At 40.6% G+C, this 20,693-nt stretch overlaps 1 protein-coding gene across 1 annotated transcript in view; it reads left to right on the top strand.

Annotated features, from left to right (window-relative positions):
- Positions 1–20,311, top strand: part of LOC134587086 (saccharopine dehydrogenase-like oxidoreductase) — a 46,610-nt gene extending 26,299 nt beyond the window's left edge. The window contains exons 5-12 of the mRNA XM_063443205.1: positions 1,967–2,016; positions 2,861–2,991; positions 3,184–3,301; positions 13,373–13,492; positions 13,601–13,657; positions 17,213–17,324; positions 17,961–18,042; positions 20,065–20,311. Of these exons, the coding sequence (XP_063299275.1) occupies positions 1,967–2,016; positions 2,861–2,991; positions 3,184–3,301; positions 13,373–13,492; positions 13,601–13,657; positions 17,213–17,324; positions 17,961–18,042; positions 20,065–20,170 (776 nt within the window). The 3' untranslated portion in view covers positions 20,171–20,311. The remainder of the gene's footprint in view (positions 1–1,966; positions 2,017–2,860; positions 2,992–3,183; positions 3,302–13,372; positions 13,493–13,600; positions 13,658–17,212; positions 17,325–17,960; positions 18,043–20,064) is intronic.
- Positions 20,312–20,693: the final 382 nt, after the last annotated feature.

The following is a 20,693-nucleotide window of genomic DNA, read 5'->3' as shown; positions in this document are numbered from 1 at the left end:
ATATTATTGTTCAATTTGGTTTCCATTCATTTGAAGTCAGGGTGTGTTTGGAACGCTTTCATATTGTTAATTTCAGTCTGAAGATTCTGATTGACCATTTCTAAATGTGATTCCACAAGTTTAATTAGGAATTCCATAAGTCTAATCGAACTGTCTATTAAGATGTTATTCCATTCATTGATTTGAATATCGGTTTTTACTTTCTCAGATCTGACATTCCCAGACCAAAGTCCTCTTAGATCACTTTTATAAATCGGAATTTTAAAGGGATACCCCACAGCAATATATAATTTCAGAAATGTAAAGTGCTCTATGGGTGTGGAGTACTCCTTTAAATGGTTTGACTACTTACTCTGGGAGGGCACTCCTGGCAACATAACCCCGACATTGGACTGTACTGGCAAATAGACTTCAGGGTGACTTAGCCGCGAATGTCCGGTAACTATTTTTGGCATGAAAACCTCGCTGTTCCCGGTCGGTCCTCCAGCAGCACTTAGCTGCTATTCTATGGAACTATTTTCGGCTATGGGACCATGCCTGCAGTCAGTAAAACTGACTTCTATAAAATTTCTGAACCCCTGAACTGATCTGGGTGATTTTTGGATATGTTGGTCACCCAAATCAGGGCTATCAGGTGATGTAACTTTTATGGGGGTTTTGTAAAAATGTTTTTTTTTGTGCTTGGAGTTAATGGAGTTTAGTATAGTGATTGACTCCATTATCTCTTAAGTAAAGGGGAAGGCGTATTGTGTGTGTGTGTGGGAGTGTCATACATGTAAACGTGTAATCATTGGTGTATAAGTTTATGTCCCTGTCCCCAACAAGGTACATGTGGGCGTACACCTTGCTTGGGGACTTGCATAAAAGGCCAGTGTGGTTACCGTTAAACCATTCCTGCTTAGCCCTGAACACATAGCCTGGTCTCGTGATTGTAGGGAACCTGCTATACTACTAGCTCTTATAAGAGCTTCACAGCTATACTCTCTTGGAGGAGAGGCCTTCCCACTGAGTCCCTGGATCCAGGAGTTTGGTCCAGGACGGGAAGGGACGGCGAGACCCCAACCAAGCTGCGGCGGTTCGTGGGGTCTACGGTGCTTATGATGTGCGGTGCTTATGGTCCCCAGCGTCAGCTAGGAAGCATCGATTAGCCAGAGGTACCCAGTCGGGGTGCCAGGTGGTCCGTCACAGGGAGCATTTCCCCAAAAAGGGTAAACATCCCGAATGGCACTCTGGCTTCATTGCCAGCATGCTAGTGAGATGTCACTCCATTTCATGTTCCCTAGCCTGCTCTATCACCATGGCAATCAAAGAGCATGCTCTGCAACTGCTCTCTGTAAGTCTTTCAGCACAGAGGTATGCCAAATGATTGATTGTCAGGTGGGAGAAAGACCTATTTAAAAGTCGTTTATTTTTATTTTTTTTATCCCAGTCTATAAATTTGCTAACTATTCTGATGGCAAAATGTGTAGATGAAATGCTTTTCTCTGTAAAATGAGCACAACCTTGACATATGGTGGCCTGTTCCAGAAGTAGCATTTATGCTAACAGGACTTAATTTAGCATTCAAAGAACCTTTTTTAAATTTGTATTATTGTTTTATCATACTACAAAAAATGAATATGATTTGCTTTAGAAAAGATTTCAACACCCTAAATGGCACCACTCGTGAGTGAAGTGCCTTGTATAAAGAATGCTATCCATCTATAGGTGGGACAGTCCCTTTCTGGATGATCGTAACCATTCCCTTTCCATGCCTCCTTAATTTTACCTAGGACCATTCTCATTCACAGAAGCGAGATCTTTTGGGAAGTTAATTTACAGATATGTTCTGTAGCTATATACACCCCATTTATGTCGGAGTATCATACATGTCATGCATGTACTTCAAACACTGTTATTTGTTGCCATTGTTACTAATCACTAATGAATAATGTTATTTATTTTTTTGCTAAATTTTCTTTGCTAGGTACTTTGACCGCAGTGGAAAGCATCTTAACTTTCAAAGCAGGATCATCGGTTAGTTTAAGTGTGTGTGTGTGTGTGTGTGTGTATGGCTAATCAGTTTACATTTTTAAATCAATTCTTAACTGCTTGCAATCTGTTTCAAAGTATGTCCTTAATATCAATTTGTACTAATCCCCTCTTTTGTAATCTACCTACAGTTTTGCATAAATTTTCTATCTCCATTCTCCAGCTTGACTAGTGTCACAAAATCTCACAATATTAACAGTACTTGCACACAGCTTCTGCCATCCGTAATCTGATCCAGATTAAAGTTATCTGCACCTGATGGAGGTGCGGACCACAATGCTCCCTTCCATAGACATTGTGCCTATCAGGGAGATAATTTTTCTCTCCTGGATCAAGGACGCCCTCTTACAGCCACAGCTTCAGTCCAAAACAATGGCCCCACCAGCCTCTGTCTAAGCCTGGGCCCTAGGTGGCCGCATATACATAGTTATGGTTAATCCAGATCAGTCCGTAATGCTAAGTAATCTCTATAAACCTCCATCATTTACCCTGACCTTTCCAAATTTTGTTCCACACAGTCACCCTAATTTAAATGAATTGAAAAGGTACAAAATGGTATCTTGGAATATAGCATGAGAAAATGTACTTCGGCATTCAGGATGGGCAAGTAAAATGCAAATGACCATTTAACAAGTCTATGTACTGCACATCAATGTTACAAAATCTACTGCTTTTACCTTGCACATAAGTAAGGAGCACATTGGCAGTTCCGACTTTGCTTCCAGTCTCCATAAAAAGTCGTATCACATGCTAGAATGTTGTATCACATGCTGGCTATATTCTCCCTCCCTCTCATGATTTTAATTTGTATTTTTTTTTCTGTTAACAGGGTACCTGCATTCATGATGGAACATGGCAATCTGCTGTTCATGGAGTAGCAGACCAGGGTAATCTTAAGAAACTCAGAAAGCAATTGGCATGTAAGCCACTTCCAGTTGTTGGTCAGAAATTAAAAAAAAGGCCAGTGAGTTTTTTTATTAAAGTCTTAAATTGAAAATGTAATAAATAGTCCAACAAATGAAAATAGCAATACTTTGCATTGAATTAATGAATTGTGAAATCTTTTAAGCAGTTCTGTTATAAGGAATTAATTTTTCATTACAAAATGTTTTACACATTCAAGTTTTGAGTTATTGTATGTTTATTTTTCAGGGGTGCATTGTTTTACTCCAATGAAGTAGGACAGTATGCTATTCCATTCCTTGGATCAGATGCTTCTGTAGTTAGAAGGACCCAACGATTCCTGTACGAACACCATGAGGAGACCCCTGTAAGTTTAAATGTTCAAGAAACCGTGGTTCTTTATAACGTTCAACTCTGTATAGTCATAATGCTACATTGCATAGGGTTTAATTATCCAAAAACAAAGCTTTATCTTCCATTTTAGGAAGTGGTGAGTTAGTTAAAACTAAAGGAATCATTGTAAAATGTAGGCAGCCCTGACATCACGTTTGTGATGGTGAATAAAAGTATTTGGAGGTTTAACGCTGCACCATACAAATCCAAACTGTAGCTGATTAGATGCATGAGGGAGATTGAGTAGAGTAAGTTTGCACACCAAGGAGCAGGAACATGCAGAGTCTGGTAATCCGGAGGAAAAAATCCAACGGCAGGTAGCGATAAACACAGCCTGGAATGCTTGCTTAAAGAGGGGATTTATTGCTGCCAGTCCTTTGCGTGTAAACAGACAAGCATCTGACAGACAGGTTTTTGCTAACTGACAGAGAAACATCGCTTTCTGGAAAACATTAAGGCAAAGCTCCAAAAAAATTGCTCTGTCTTGGGGGAAATAATTATAAATTGATTTTGGAATGTTCCTCTGTTCCTGTACGTCCAGTTGTCTGGTTACAATTACATGTCTGTTAGTCCACCCATTGTACAGCGCTACAGAGTCTGATGGTGCTATATAAATAATAAAATAATAATAATAATGTTCCAAACCTGTCTTAACGTCATGGCCACTAGAAGAAATTGCTTGAGTTAGATGATATACCAGGACGTTCTTTAACAGCTCAAAAGGTAGGACCAGTCAAGAAAATGGTAACAAACACCTTAGTGTTATGAGTAGGGGAGGATGTCAAATAGTATGAAATGTTCCTTCGTAGATTATGTCCTAAATTCTTTAGGTACCTAGATTGCAGAAAGATATTGATAACCAAGAAAGTAAAAAAAAACCTTTTGAATCCATATTTGATCCTGAATTCTAAAGCCATCAGATTAGTGTGCTATAGGGCAAAACTGGTTCCACTTCATCAAATGAAGGAGAATGATCCTCATCCTGAGGCTTTTTGTCCTACCTTGATAATTGTACATGGATAATGCAATTTCACACAATATATGCATCCAAGGACCCCGAAGAGATGGCATCCTTGGTATACTAATTTCAGCTACATCAGGTGTGAAGTTATGCTTTGTAGCATTGTACAGGGTCAGTCCATTGTCCCTTAAAGGAACACTCCAGACCCTTTAAAACACTTATGCTTGATGAAGTGTTTTGTGTTTAAAGTGTGTTGTTTTTTTTATTTTTTTTAATTATTTATAGAAAACTTTAGATTTCAATAGAATGTAAGCTCATTTGAGTAGGACCCTCAACTCCTTCTGTTCGTGTGTGTCCCATTCCAAATTCGTCTTGTTGCTAATTTTTGTCTCTTAGTCCGGCCCATTGACCTACCTGCCGAAGACCTACGCTTATGCTCTGTCCGTACTCCCACATCTAATGCTCGCCTCCAAAACTTCTCCAGGGCTGCACCTTTTCTGTGGAACTCCCTTCTCCGTTAGACTTTCACCCAGTCTCCACTCCTTCAAAAAAACATTGAAAACACACTTCTTCATGAAGGCATATCATTTAAACTGTTAGCGGGTTTTTATTCCCCCCCGCCCCTCATGACTCATTTCATTACTCCTACCTATACCCATTGTGCCACTATACCCCACTCCCTCTAGCATGTAAGTGTATGTGTGTGTGTGTGTGTGTATATATATATATATATATAATGTGTGTGTGTGTGTGTTCGGTGCTATTCTTGTAATGTAAACGTATGTATAGCAAGGTGTATATTATAGATATGAACAAGTCGGTTGAAGTGTGCCAAAACTGACGTATGCGGTAGGCCTGTAATAAAGAGGGCCCACCCTAGATATAAAATAATAAATTAAATTGAGTTGAGGGAGTGGTGGATGGGGCCCACCGAACGTCAGAATCCACTTTGATGCAGGTAAAGGGGGGTGAGCTTAAATAGGATCAACACGCTCCTCCCACAACTCCAGGCAAGCCTTTACATTTGTGTTCGGTGCTATTCTTGTAACGTAACTGTATGTATAGGAAGGTGTACATTATAGATAGGAACAAGTCGGCTGAAGTGTGCCAAAACTGACGTATGCGGTAGGCCTGTAATAAAGAGGGTAACAATTAGCAGTGTCTTGCCAAAGAAAATATTTATTACATAGATGAAACATAGTGCAAAGAAAATCCCTCAAGATGACCGTTTAACAAAGGCAGACAACTTTTCTAACACAGGTTGAGGTATATAAAAAGCAAACGCTGAGGACTTCCAGCGGCCTAAGGACTTAATTACATGCACTGGAATATTTTGACTAGATGCTGTGGAGGCTACCCCTATCCGAAAGGAATAGCCAGAAAAATTACTGGCGTTCAAACCTAGTCTGGCCAGTAACATGCGGACGTATTGCATAAATTTAGCTGTTGTTAATACATCTCTGTGTAGGACTAGCAGCGGGATGTCAGCCTGATGCGGTAATGATTGAAGGTATGTATCCAGTATTTTAACCGGGCACCATTTGTTTGCAGTAGGATAATATGTAATGGGTACTTCTTTACCCAGCTGACTTGTTTTTGTAACGGGTAGTGTCAAGATATAGTGATCATGTCGTTTGATGAGATGGGACAGTTTTAGGCAGTTTCGTGCGTATTTGTTGCCATGTATGGTAAATTCGCCAGGTCTAAGAAAACCGTAGTATGCCAAGTAGATGGCTGTTTTGATTACCAGGTTTGTATTGTGTTAAAATGGGTCTGTATCCAACAAGTCAGACATGTCCTTAACCCCTTAAGGACACATGACATGTGTGACATGTCATGATTCCCTTTTATTCCAGAAGTTTGGTCCTTAAGGGGTTAAATAGCTGTTTATGTACTGGTAATCTTGTAGATTGAAGAGTGGTGCTGGCTTTCTGTATTCCTTAGAGAATGTTTGTTTGTTTGTTTTTTTTTGTTTTTTATGGGGTAAGATGATAAAAAAAACTAGTTATCTGGGTATAAGGTATACATGTGGTGTTGGATGCTGGTCAAATATAATTTGATGGTGTGACAGTTTGAGTTTTAGATGACAAAATGAAGCAAAAGCTACCAGCTTGGAAATGGCAAAAAAATGATCCAAGTTATGTTCTGACATAAACCTCGTTTATATTTTGAAAGCTATATTGTAAGACTGTTTGGTATTGTCGGACAGGGCTAAACTAGCGACTATGACTTGCCAATTTTTTCAGTCCATTACCAGATCCTGAAAACGTGGTGCTGCAGTGGCTGTTGGGGAGGCTGTGGTTAACATGTCTCTGAAAGCCTGGAATTCAAAGCAAGACAATTTGTCAGCTGCAGTATTAAAGATCCCTGGTACATGAGAACACCCCGAATGAAAGTGATTGCAGGCAGCCAGCCAGGTCAGTCTTCTCATGAATCATTATTGTCAGAAACTCTGAACGACCTTTGTTTATGATGTGGCAGGTAGCTTGGTTGTCGGAGAAACGGCATACTGAGTCTCCTGCCCAAGACTGACCCCAGACCACGGCTGCTGCAACTATAGGGTATATCTCAAGTAAGGCTGAGGTGCGTGAGAACCCTTCGATGTGCTGGACCTCCTCTGGCCAACCATCCCAAAGCCACTCATTCCAAATATGGCAGCAAAATGACCGGAGAATGGACAGACAATGGAGGCAAGAACATGCTTCTGCCATTCCACTGCAACAAGAATTTGCGCCACATCAACAAATCAGCCACAGCCTGTACATCCAAGCAGATACGGGTAACGTAATGTACGAAGGGGGGGAGGAGGCAAAGGAGTCTAGAAATAAAGGCTCTACCTTGCGGAATAATGCGTATTGCAAAATTTAACGATCCCAACAAAGATTGCAATTCCTTCCAATTGCATGTCCTACTGACCAAAAAGTTGTTTATGGTTCGTAGTATACTGTCAATTTTGCCTGAGGGGAGGCTCGCTTCCATGCTTACTGAATCGAGCAGGATACCGAAGAAATTAACTACCGTGTCAGAGCCTTCTGTTTTCTTGGGAGAAACTGGCACCCCCAACGTGTGAAAAAAACGAGATGGCCTTGGTCAGATCACTAGGGGAAGAGGAATTATTCTCCACGAACAGAAAGTCGTCCAGATAATGTATAACGGCCTGGCATCTGCAATTGTTTACCAGTAGCCAACATAAGGTTTCGGCAAAGGTATCAAATATTTTTGGGCTGCTTTTTGACCCGAACGTGAGCCTTGTGAAAAAATAATATACCTTTCCATTTCAAACCATGCAGATGCCATAGTGACGGGCGTATGGGTAGTAATTTGAAAGCATTAATGATGTCAGTTTTACTGAGGCAAGCCCCTATGCCAGCTGTGATGATGGTGTGTATGGCATTGTCTATGGTGGTGTACTGGAGTGAAAATTCCTCGGATGAAATTAAAGAATTAAGGCTCGGTATAGCCAAGGAGTGAGGTGCGGATAGGTCTAAAATAAGTCTGTTTTTCCCTGAGGATTTCCCGGTGACTAATCCTATAGGGTTGGTTCTCCAATTAGAAAATGGGGTCTCCCGAAAAGGACCCAACAAGAACCCATCCTCCAATTCTTTTTATAAAAGAGCATCAACCATTTCCACATCAGAAAATGCTGATTGTAAATTGTTGCATTCGTAAATGCCAGAGGGAATATGTACCAAACCTGTATGAAATCCCTCTGTGAAACCATCTATGAAGAAATACACTAGGTGTCTGGATGGGTAAGAGGCTAATGCGTGAGCCAAAGAACCAATCTTTACGGATGTCAAGTATGGTTTAGCATGACTTTTTTATTAGGACACATGGACTTGGCGTGGGCCCTAAAACAATGTGAACACACATGTAACAATCTGCAGGCACTATAACCACAGGTACCTACGTTAAAGCTGTTACACACCTGTGACTTTCCTAGGTAAACAATAGAGCAACCGAGTTTGTCCTTGCCAGATCTGTCCAACCTAGTATGTGGTTCATGGAAAGTGTGGACTCTGGCATAGTGGGATAATAGTCTGAGGAATTTGAATATAAAAAATAATCCAGGCACTCCAACGAATTCCAAACAAGGCAATTTTATTGGAACCACAGAACAAAAAGCAATGTTTCAACCCCTTAGGGCCTTTGTGTAGCTTGACAAAGGCCCTAAGGGGTTGAAACGTTGCTTTTTGTTCTGTGGTTCCAATAAAATTGCCTTTTTTGGAATTCGTTGGAGTGTCTGAATTATTTTTTATATTCAAATTCTACATTTGGTCCTCTTTGGTACTGGGACTTGTCCAGCATAGCACCCAGGATTCCAGGACGAAGGGATGAGTGCACTTCCATCACATGTATGGCTAATAGTCTGAGGAATTTGATGTAAAAGCACAAACAGCACACGCTGGTGTCTTGAGACCAGCAAAATGTCTACAAAATAGCTCAGTATCCATACAGCTAGAGTCAGTTTTGACGTTCTACTGAGCCCAAATTGCAGACGCTCTTGCCAAAAAGGACTGGTGGTAGTCATAAAAGGATGACCCACCATATTTGCTTCCCAAGTCCACCAGCTTGTGCATGTAGAGGTCGAGTTCCTCTCATCTATGCGGATAAACAGAACAAATGACATCACAATAGATACCAAAAGCTTAGACAAAATCAGTTATGGATAGTTTCTTATTCAGTCTAGGGTCCCTGGCTTTTAACACCACCGAAATATCACCATAAGCATAAGTGCGATTATCGATGACATCGTGAGAAGCAATAAGTAAAGCCACAAGATTTACATCCTTCTCCTCCAAGATGTCTTTCTTGATCTTATCTGGGACCATGTGCACATGATTGATAATGTGGGTTTCAGAACCAAAAGGTACATAATTACCCAATTGCAATAGTGGAGCATTGGGGAGTATAGCAGAATTTGCGGCGCGCGCATTAAATCAGTCCATAGGAAAGCTGAATTCACACACACACTGTCTGTATGTGTATTCAGCAGACTGTGTGTGTATGTATTCAGTAGACTGCTAAATACACACACAGACTGCTGAATACATAAACACATACTGATGAACACACACAGTTCACTGAATACACACACTGCTGAGTACACACAGACTGCTGAATACATACACACACAGCAAACCTCAGACACACAGCACCCCACACACACACACACACAAACACATACACTGCACACCTCAATGCGGTATGTGTGCGTGTATTCAGCAGTCTGTGTGCGCGTGTATTCAGCAGTCTGTGTGCGCGTGTATTCAGCAGTCTGTGTGCGCGTGTATTCAGCAGTCTGTGTGTGCGTGTATTCAGCAGTCTGTGTGTGCGTGTATTCAGCAGTCTGTGTGTGCGTGTATTCAGCAGTCTGTGTGTGCGTGTATTCAGCAGTCTGTGTGTGCGTGTATTCAGCAGTCTGTGTGTGCGTGTATTCAGCAGTCTGTGTGTGCGTGTATTCAGCAGTCTGTGTGTGCGTGTATTCAGCAGTCTGTGTGTGCGTGTATTCAGCAGTCTGTGTGTGCGTGTATTCAGCAGTCTGTGTGTGCGTGTATTCAGCAGTCTGTGTGTGCGTGTATTCAGCAGTCTGTGTGTGCGTGTATTCAGCAGTCTGCGTGTGCGTGTGTTCAGCAGTCTGCGTGTGTGTGTGTTCAGCAGTCTGTCTGTGTGAATTCAGCAGTCTGTGCGTGTATGTATTCAGCAATCTGTGTGTATTCAGCAGTCTGTCTGTGTATGTATTGCATTTGTTGATGATACTAATAAATATAAGCTTAATTTTATATATTTATATCATTATTTAAAATTTGTATCATTGAACTCTCTGTTGTTGTGTTCTTCTTTTAAAACAAAAGATGTTAATTAGTTCGGACAACTGTATGAGTTGTTTTTTTCTAAACTTAAACCTCGGTATTCAGGTTTAATTGCCGTATTGGCACTTAGAGGAAAAAAAAAGTTGGCATGTATTGCGGTTTGGGCACTCAGGCTCAAAAAGGTTCGCCATCACTGCTGTAGGTGTTCAACTGGCAGGGAAGGGGTTTGTAGCGGATCAACGGGCACCCCGACTGGGTACCTCCGTTGAAGGATGCTCCTAGCACTTCCTGAGGACTCCAAGCACTGCAGCAAACACCACAATCACTGAACCGGAGAAGCATACGAATGCTCTCAAGCATACGAATGCTGTAAACAGCGGAACAGGAAAAGCATACAATCAGCTTACACTCCTGGCAATCAGCATACAATCCAATTCCCCCAATAACGATCCGACACTTCGTTTTGAGGTGAAGCAGAGCTGACTGTACTGGCACATACAGCCTCTTTTATTCACAATCCACAAACATAGTACTGCCCACAGGGTTTTACAGAACAACCAATAACAAGTGGCAATTTAAAGCTGCAGAACTGCTCCAATAACATTTAAAGGGGCAGCCAGTCTTTTAAAATCCAATCTGCTAAAATAGTCTTTAACAGGCAATATCTTCCAGGAATGAATACATACAAAAGATGGTAAATCACACTTCCGGATATATCTGTAAAAAATAAATATAACACACACAATAGTGTAATAGAGTTTGTATAGCTGAACAGTGCAGAATTCTCAAATGAGGTACTCACAAACGTGGAGCCAATGACGTGTGGCTCTCACTGGTATCGCCTTGGGACGTTTTTTGGGAAGGATGTCCCTCTCCTGACTGGCTCTCTCCTCCCACTTGATTTCCAGATGATTTCAAGATGGGTGAATGTTGTCAATTTCTCAGGAAAAATATATAGATAAATCAAGCTCTTCAATATATAGAGAATGGCATAAATAGCCAATGAATTTATTTGTTAAAAAGCAAATTATAAAAACACTTAATGTTAAAATAACATATAAAATAATGCAAAACTTTTAGCTAAAAACTGCTAAAAGAATAGATAGCCCAATGGCCAAAAAGTCCGAAACGCGTTTCGCCCCTGTGTGGGGCTTTGTCAATCGGTAATGCAGTCCAAACTCTTCTCTGGCGGCTTTTTCTTCCATTGCGTCCTTTTACTTCCGGGTTCCGGCTGGATTTCGTTGTGGAACGCACTGTGCGTTCCTAATCACTTCCGGGTTCGGGGTTTTTTCCATTTGGAACGCATTGTTGCGTTCCACTTCATTCGCTACGTCACTTCCTGGCCCCAAAAAGTCAATCTTTCGCAGCACTTAATGCATGTTCCCCATACACGAAATAGTCTTTTGTTATAGTATAGAGGAAACAGTCTCTATGTAGCCTCAATTAGATAGATAAATCGCATTAGTAATTTTATCTCCAATAAATGTGTACTTATCTTCTATTAAACCGGAGTGAAGGAAGGAAGAAAGGAATAACTCTAAAATGTGTGAAGAATAGCCACTAAAATGTGCCAAAACCATCTATTTTATGACTAATAGGTATACAATGAAGAAAAGTCTTTTAGCTACTATTCACTTTTAAAGGGGCAATGATTAACACCCCTTACATTCTGTAGAGGCTTATAACGACATGCAATTCAGAACACATATCTTCCAGGGGCCGTAGTCTTAAAGGGGCATTGTTCCCAAAAGTCACAGTATGTCCCCAGATGGTTCTTAAAGGGCCAGCAGCAGCATAATAATAAATTACAATATGCCCAAATACTGTATTTAAAGGGCCAAATCTCCCAGGGGCCATAGTCAGCAGGCAGGAGGCGTGTAAACAGGCTTCTAATGCCCAGTGGTGAGGTTGGTTTCGCCACAGGGTTCATTTAAAAAAAAAATGTTTTAACAGGGAGAAGATCAGCTCTGATCCGTCTCCCTGCACTTCACACTGAACCCGGAAGCGCAGGGAGGCGGAACCAGGAGTCCCTGCAGCACATGTGCTTGCTCTGACAGCCTGTGCTCCCGGTCTGCCTCTAATACAGAGGCAGACGGGAGCAGCGTTAATCGCGGCGATCTGGGGTTAACTTTACTGCATGACGGACCTGGTCCGTCATTCAGCGGGAACGGGTTAAGATGTTACCTTGGAGCCCCATTGCTTTTTAACGAGCTCTCCAGCAATTCCCACCTGACCCTGTCGCACACCTTCTCGGCATCCAATGACTGGGCCAAAAGAGGCGTTCAACTCTGTTCCACTGAATCAAGTATGTTAAATAGTCTACGTATTTGAAGAAGATCTACCAGGAGGAATTAAGCCTGTTTGATCTATATTAATTAGATTGGTAATAATCTTTTTAATTCTGTCAGCCAAGATTGCACAATATATTTTAATGTCTGCATTCAAAAGTGCAATTTGGTAATAGTTGGATATTTTCATAGTATCTTTATATGGTTTGGTAATGTCATGTACTCTTAGATCTACTAGTGTTCACCTCTGTAAGTATGTACTATTTCATTCCTATTAATAAGTGCATGGTAGGCAATCGTTATATTGGATCCCAACCTGTAACATGATCAGCTTTCAATGTGTAGAATTGATTAACATTTCTCTTGAATGGATGCATGTAGAGGGCCTTATGTTTTGTGATATTTTGTCATGTGATGGTGTAGCACTACCTGCACAAATATATTTATTCCTGGCAGCCATTTTGTTGAAGGCTAATGGGGTGTGTGTGTGTGTATGTATGTGTACAATGTAGAGGTCCTGTTTTGTGTACCTGAAGCTCACCATGACCATATATTTTGGCAAGACATGAAGTACCTATAAAGTTTGATTAAAGTGCCCATAAGTCTCTGCAAACTGAGGAGTGCAGTTTGAAAACCGCACCCCTCTGAATATTTAATTAATTGGTTATAATCAGCTACGCCGCTGTAAAGGTTTCTGACTGAGTGCAGTTGTGTCTTGGCAGTTGTTGACAAGCATCAAATTTCGCATCTCAGGATATAATGAACTAAATAGAAAAAAAATAAAAAATAAATGAAAATTCAATTACACTATAGAGCAAATTCAAATTTTAGGAGGTGAAGTCTTTATTTCAGACAGGTCTTTCAGTGTTCTGTGATATGATGCTTTGTAGTTGTATCATTATTTTCTATAGGTATATGCGTGTTTTATACCGTATATATTTAATTTGTTGCTCAATTACCGGTATATGATTTGTTTCCATTAGGTGCAGTACTCTGCCTATACTGCAGTGGGTGGTCTTGGATCAGCAATCAAACTGATTTTTGCTGGATTACTATTTGTCATTTTCGCAAAATTTAGCTGTGGAAGAAAGCTTCTGATAAAAGTAAGTGTTTGTATAGTTTGCTATTTAATCACAGTAACAAAGCAATTTTAACAAAGCAAGCCCTTAAACGTTGTGTAAATTTTTCTACCTATTTTTCTTTGTCTGCAGTACCCCAAATTCTTTTCATTTGGCTACGTATCATCAGAGGGACCATCACAGCAGCAGGTAATTTTAGAAACATTTAAGGACTCAATTGGTGCTCTGGGCACAAAGCACAATGGCGTGAACTCCTAGTTTAGACTGCCACATTTTTATAATGAGAAATCTGTGAAAATCAGGCTAGATAAACCTGTCAGTATAAGTAACATAAGCAAGTCTTAGTACAAGGGTTAACAAGAGGATTGAGGAACAAACATGCAAAATATTAAATATGTGTACGAAAAGGTTATCGTGCTTAATGAACTCTGAGAACTTAAATTGGTAAATTCCACCGTAACCAAGCCATATTAGTGCCAAACGATCCACTTTGCCCACAGAATATATCATATCAGGATATTGCTCGGAGCATACCCTAGACATTAAATTTCCTTCACTGTGTGCATAAACTATGTTAAAGGAACACTATAGTCACCTAAATTCAGGGCCGTCTTTAAGGAGGTGCAAAAGGGGCAGCTGCCCCGGGCCCAGTTACTCCTGGGGGGCCTAAGGCAGCTGCCCCATGGGCCCCCTGCAGCACCTGAGGTAATCAGGGGCCACGGCCCTTTAATTCTGCTCCGGACCGGGCCCCTGTAATATGGGGGAGGCTGAATACATACTCACAGCTAGTCCCCACCTCACACACTGTCCTGTGAGTCTCTTTGTTCCCCTGGCTTGCTGGGAGCAAGTGAGGTCAGATCACTTCCTCCTCAGTGCCGCTGGGGAGGAGGCACACACCACACAGAGGAGAATGCAAGCATTGTGGGGGAGATGGACTGGGGCAGATTCCTATCAGCCTGGGCCAGCAAGCCCCCACTGGACCCCAGGAAAGCCACCCCTCTGTACCCAAAAGGTAAGGAGACAGGAGGGTGACTAAATATGTTTTATTTGTTTTCAGCAGACATTCCAAACACCCATGTGTGGGTGTTTGTAATGAAACACACTGGGGATAACTACATGTTACAAATCCTAGAATAACCTGACAGTGCCCTATTAAATATAAATAACTAAAACATTGACAAATATTTATTTTAACTATGTAAGAACAGAGTTGAGACATTATATTGGCCAAGGGTGTTGGGAGTTGCTATCCAGAAGCTGCTAGAGGGCAGACATTAAAATATGTAAATTGACACACATATATATATGTGTGTGTACATGGGTCTCAGTAAGTGTGTGTATCTGGCTGTGTTTGTGTCAGTGTGTGTGTATCTGGCTGTGTGTCAATGTGTATGTGTACTTGTGGGTCAGTGTGTCTGTTTACCTGTGTGTATGTATGTGTCGGTGTGTAAGTCTACATCTGAGTGTGTGGTAATGCATACATCCCAGCATTTTAATGCCAACACTGCACACAAATACACTCCTACATTCCATCACTAGCACTGTACACAAATACACCGCTGCATGTGTATGTGTGTATCAGAATGTGTGTACATATGTGTCGATGTGTGTGGCTGTGCCAGTGTGTGTATGTTGATGTTTGTATCAAAGTGCATGTATCTGTGTGCCAAAGGGTGTGTATCTGTGTATGTGTGTGTGTGTGTGTGTGTGTGTGTGTGTATATGCCAGTATGTGTCAAGGTGTCTGTGTGTATCTGCGTGTTAATGTGTATATTTGTGTTAATATGTATGTACATACATCCCAGAAATCAAACAGAACATGGAAACACACCCATGCAAACACAAACATTACATATAAACAAACCCCTTTGCTGAAACACCAATACTACACACAAATGTACATATGCATTTAAAAGACAATACTACATCCAAACACACCAATGCATGCAAATGCAAACAATACATGCAAACACACCCCTGTATTAAAAAGCTAAAATTATATTAAAACATCAACTCTACAGACAAAAGCATGCCTGCATTTAAAAGCCAACACTACAGACAAACACACCCCCCTGCATTTAAACGCAAACACTTTACACAAGTACACCTCTGCATTTCAATGGTAACAGCACATACAAATACACCCCTACATGCACACATGCACACATACACTCTATACAAAAACATGCTTACCTTCAAATGCACAAACACTGCTCACAAATACATCCCTGCATGGATTGTAGATCCCCAGCTGTCATAGCATCGCTTGACTTGTATGAAAGAAGGGGATTTCTCTTTTCTTCCCTCTTGCGATATAGGGAAGGCCTGAAAAATACTCTATACATTAGTTCTGCCGCTTAGTTGGAGTTGAGGTTGTAATTGCATGCCCGAGAGGTGGGGGCCAGGGTCCAAAGGGCCCAGGCAAATGTTTGCCCAGGGTCCAATCAATATTAAAGACGGCCCTGCCTAAATTACTTTAGCTAAATAAAGCAGTTTTAGTTTATAGATCATTCCCCTTCAATTTCACTGCTCAATTCACTGTCATTTAGGAGTTAAATCACTGTGTTTCTGTTTATGCAGCCCTAGCCACACCTCCCCTGGCTATGATTGACAGAGCCTGCATGAAAAAAAAACTGGTTTCACTTTCAAACAGATGTAATTTACCTTAAATAATTGTATCTCAATCTCTAAATTGAACTTTAATCATATACAGGAGGCTCTTGCAGGGTCTAGCAAGCTATTAACATAGCAGGGGATAAGAAAATCTTAATTCAACAGAACTTGCAATAAAGAAAGCCTAAATAGGGCTTTCTTTACAGGAAGTGTTTATGGAAGGCCGTGCGAGTCACATGCAGGGAGGTGTGACTAGGGTTCATAAACAAAGGGATTTAACTCCTAAACGGCAGAGGATTGAGCAGTGAGGCTGCAGGGGCATGTTCTATACACCAAAACTGCTTCATTAAGCTAAAGTTGTTCAGGTGACTATAGTGTCCCTTTAACACATCTAAAGAGAATTATGAGTGGATAACGCATCATATTAAAGAACAGGTTAGACCTATTAGACATGGCGTTTTAAACAGGTTAAGTGCTTAGCAGATTAAATTAAACTATAAGGCAGAAATAATAAAATAACAGAACTGTGAGTGTTGGCATATATGGGTAAAAACGGTGACTGATAGCTGCAATGAAGCTTTCTTGGAGTGGTGATAGCTGGCAAAACGCTTGATGTCTCAGCCGTTTGCTGCAGGCCACAAAAGTCGCTCGGATGGAGCCAGCAGTTTAGTCTGCATTCTTGATGTTGGTATGGAGATCACACTGTTCCGTATCACCTAACAGCTGGCCCTGTTCCTACATTTAATGGAAAATTTTAAAGTACACTATAGTCACCAAAACAACTTTAGCTTAATGAAGCAGTTTTGGTGTATAGATCATGACCCTGCAGCCTCACTGCTCAATCCTCTGCCATTTAAGAGTTAAATCACTTTGTTTATGCAGCCTTAAGTACACCACCCTGCATGTGACTTACACAGGTTTCTTAAACACTTCCTATAAACCGTCCTCTAACGTTTAAATAAAAGCTGCTTCATTAAGTGAAAGTTGTTTTGGTGACTATAATGTCCCTTTAAAATAAAGAATAAAACAAGCTTCAGTGGCACTCATTCTATGATTGATTGTATATGTATATAAATAAAGTGTGCATATTCATTAACATTTATTGACCAAATCAATTTGCTTCGTTTGACAGATGGGCGAATCTTCTTTTGAAATGACATTCTTTGGTGAGGGATATAGTAAGGGTAAAGACCCACAGCAAGGGAAGCCAGATTTGAAAATCTGCACTCAGGTTTCAGGACCAGGTAAGCTGAGCTTTCTACTGGGCACTCTTAATTTATACATATATATTTAAAGACCTAGGCTTTAGCCAAAGGACAAATTGTACGGCTTATTTTACATATATTCGCTCCTACTACAACCTTGTCTAAACCTAAACCCAAATACATTTTATGAACCAAATTACAAAGCTTGAGACCGATAATTACTCTAAATTCTATCTATCTAATCTATCTAAATCTCCTGCTGTTTTCACCCTGCAGCACTAGCCCAAACATGTAGTTTTAAACCTGCACACACAGCAATACCCTACCACCGTGCTGTATAATTAAATCCAAATATGGTATAGAAAAATGACAGTGTCACAAATCAAAAATTGGAAAGTGTTGTTTATCTCTCAGAATTACAGGGACCTCGAGGGAACAACGAAAGGGTGCTACAATTAAGCCTGTGGCATTTCAGGACGTCACTTGTGGCTCTGTCCTGAGTCAGCCCCACTTGCTCCGCTATTAAAGATAAACTAATGATACATTGTGTCATCATGTCACTTTGGTTGTTATATACCCTTCTCTGGCATGCAATGTTCTACTGAAGTAAAAGAGCAAAACAGTTATATATTATATATTATTTTTAGAATGTATTTCTTTACATTGTAATTGCAGAGGTTGCCTATGTGAGTACTCCCATTGCAATGGTGCAGGCTGCAGTGACCATTTTAAAGGAACCAGGTTCCCTCCCAGAAGGGTAGGTATAGCATCATGGACATTCTTCATTGTGTGTGACACCACTGCATATATTTTACATGCGGGAAAAAAGATATACAGCATATATTAGACTACCCTAGGAAGAACAAAATAAACAAATATGCAACTGCATATAGGTTATGTTGTTCTATGTGTCTTCTGATTGTGGTCCGAATTTTTTTTTTAGTTTATATATTTATTTGTATTTTCTACATATACTAGGGTCAGTCCTTCTTGACTTACATTGTGTCACTAAAGGGTTAAATTGTGTTTTTCAAATTTTGTTCATAAGCATCTTCATTTAGAGCAGGGGTGTCCAACTCACAGCCCGGGACTGCTAGCAGTGCGGCCTGGTTGCCGCCCACGCTGGCGAGGGAGGCAGGGAGCACTTTACATACTGTGCTCCTCCACGAAAGCTCCCTTGTGTGGCCTGCAGTGAGCAGGTCCCCACAATATGACATCATCCCGGCACCGGCATCACTGCTGGGTGCGCGAGGGACCTGTGCACCGGCATCACTTCTGGGTGCGCGAGGAACCTGTGCAGGAAGAGCACAGATATAGATCACAGGCCAGCAGCAACTGTTAGCCACCAGGGATAAAGTATCCATTCAAGCCATCCCAGCGCAAGGTTAGGGAAGTTGGGTGGACCTCTTAAGTACTCAGTGTATAAATGTAATTTTTGTGTATGTTTTTTATGTGAGTGGGGGAGGGAGGGTCTGTGTGTAAGTCGATGATTGTGTGCATGTCCGTGCGCTCAATGCAGCAAAAGGTTGGATACCCATGATTTAGAGCAGTGGTTCCCAACCCAGTCCTCAAGTACCCAATACCAGTCCTTGATTTAGGGATTACCCTGTTGTGTCTCAAGTTGTATTTTATTTTTTCTCTAAAACCACGATAAACACAACTGGGTAATCCCTAAATCTGTTACAGGATTTTTGAGGACTGGGTTGGGAACCACTGATTTAGAGCATTTATACGTTAAATGTGTTTGCTGACCATTCCCCACTTACAATTCTATGTTATTTAATTATGAATGCATATATAGTTTTACTTCAGCCTTTTCTGTGTTCTGTTTGTTATAATTGTAGCTTTATGGTTAAGTGCATTAGATGATTTTCGTGCTTTGACTCCAGACAAAGATGGTTTCTTTTTCAAACAGATTTTATTGATACAACTAAGACCCGAATTCACCTTCCCTGCTACATAACCAGCCTAAATTTGCCCAGCTGCCATGAGAAACAGATTACATGGTGGTAGTGCACCGTACTTTAAAGATGTATAGCAGAATATTATAATACATTGATGAATGCTAATGCAGACTCCATTATTTTGCTTTCCTTTTCCCATATTGAGTCCCGGTATCATATTTCTTATTATATGATGTAAAGAGCGTAAAAAGCAATAAGAGTATTGTGTGCAGCTAGATAATGCACACAGCTCTCCATGAAATAGCATCATAGCGATTGCCATATGTGGGCTGGGTGTTCACAATGAACAGTTGATTGGACACAGGACATCAATCTTGATGATCTTACCAAGGAAGGATTGGACTGCAGTGTGGAGTTTGTTGTGGTGCTGGATTACAGGTAAATGTAATCGCTTTATTTTATTTTTTATTTTTTTTTTCAATTTAAAGAAAGTTATGGGGGACCAGTAAACTAAAGAAGTAAAGAGACACATCTAATTTAAATATTATGTTCGTTTAATGAAAGTTACTGTTCTGCCGTCTGATTTCCATTATTTCTGCCCTTTGTCCTATAAGGCAGGAACCCCAACACTAACAGAAACAATCCACCAGTACAATAGATATATAAAGCTGAAGCATGTATTGTGGGGAAAACATTACATCTCTGGGTTCTAGAGGTATCCATGAACCACTCAACGTTTGGTCTCAATGTTTCTCTAGAATCCTCAGTTATCCCATAATACACACTTCACCATTATGTATCGTTTATATTCCTGATATCCTAATTATTTTTGTATACATACATATTTGTTATTTTATTCTGCTCTGTTTTTGCAGGGGGGGTGTATTCACACCAGGAGCAGCATTCTCGAAGACCAAGCTCATTGAACGCCTTGACAAAGCTGGCCTGCACTTTAAAGTAATCAGCACTTTGGATGCCTGAATGCTGTGAAGCGGTTGCGCTGCATGGATACTCATAGCTAGCTTCAAGGAATGGGGGACTAATGGCTCACGGAAGAGATCTTTAAAGGCATTTAATTGTTTAATTTTTTACGTAAATAGACTAATTAAATAACAGCATTAATAAAATTGTATGTTCTAACTGCAGAATAAAGTGCTTGTTTGCTCTTATTCAAGCATAATATTATTTCCTCTAATTGTAGAGAAGGAATTCACTACAACTTAATTGCTGATTAAGTGATTTGACTACTTGATGGTCTGTTGTATTTGTCTCAATGTTCAAATTGTTCTAGTTTTGATATTTTTAAATCTTTCTGCAGCATAACCCTGCCCAAATTACTTAACTTGATTGGCGCATTCACAGCAATCACGTGCATATGGTGAACAGGAAAAGCTGAGTACCCTTTATTTCTTCCATTGAGGATAAAGGTGGCTGGCATGTATTTGGCTAAAGGAACACTCAGTAACTACTAATAAAGGATAGCTGTTGTGGACATAGATTATTG

The sequence above is a fragment of the Pelobates fuscus genome, chromosome 2 (genome assembly GCF_036172605.1).
Source record: "Pelobates fuscus isolate aPelFus1 chromosome 2, aPelFus1.pri, whole genome shotgun sequence".
In the NCBI taxonomy this organism is placed as follows: domain Eukaryota; kingdom Metazoa; phylum Chordata; class Amphibia; order Anura; family Pelobatidae; genus Pelobates; species Pelobates fuscus.
Note: the sequence above shows the minus strand (reverse complement) of the source record. Positions and strands in the feature narration are given on the sequence as shown.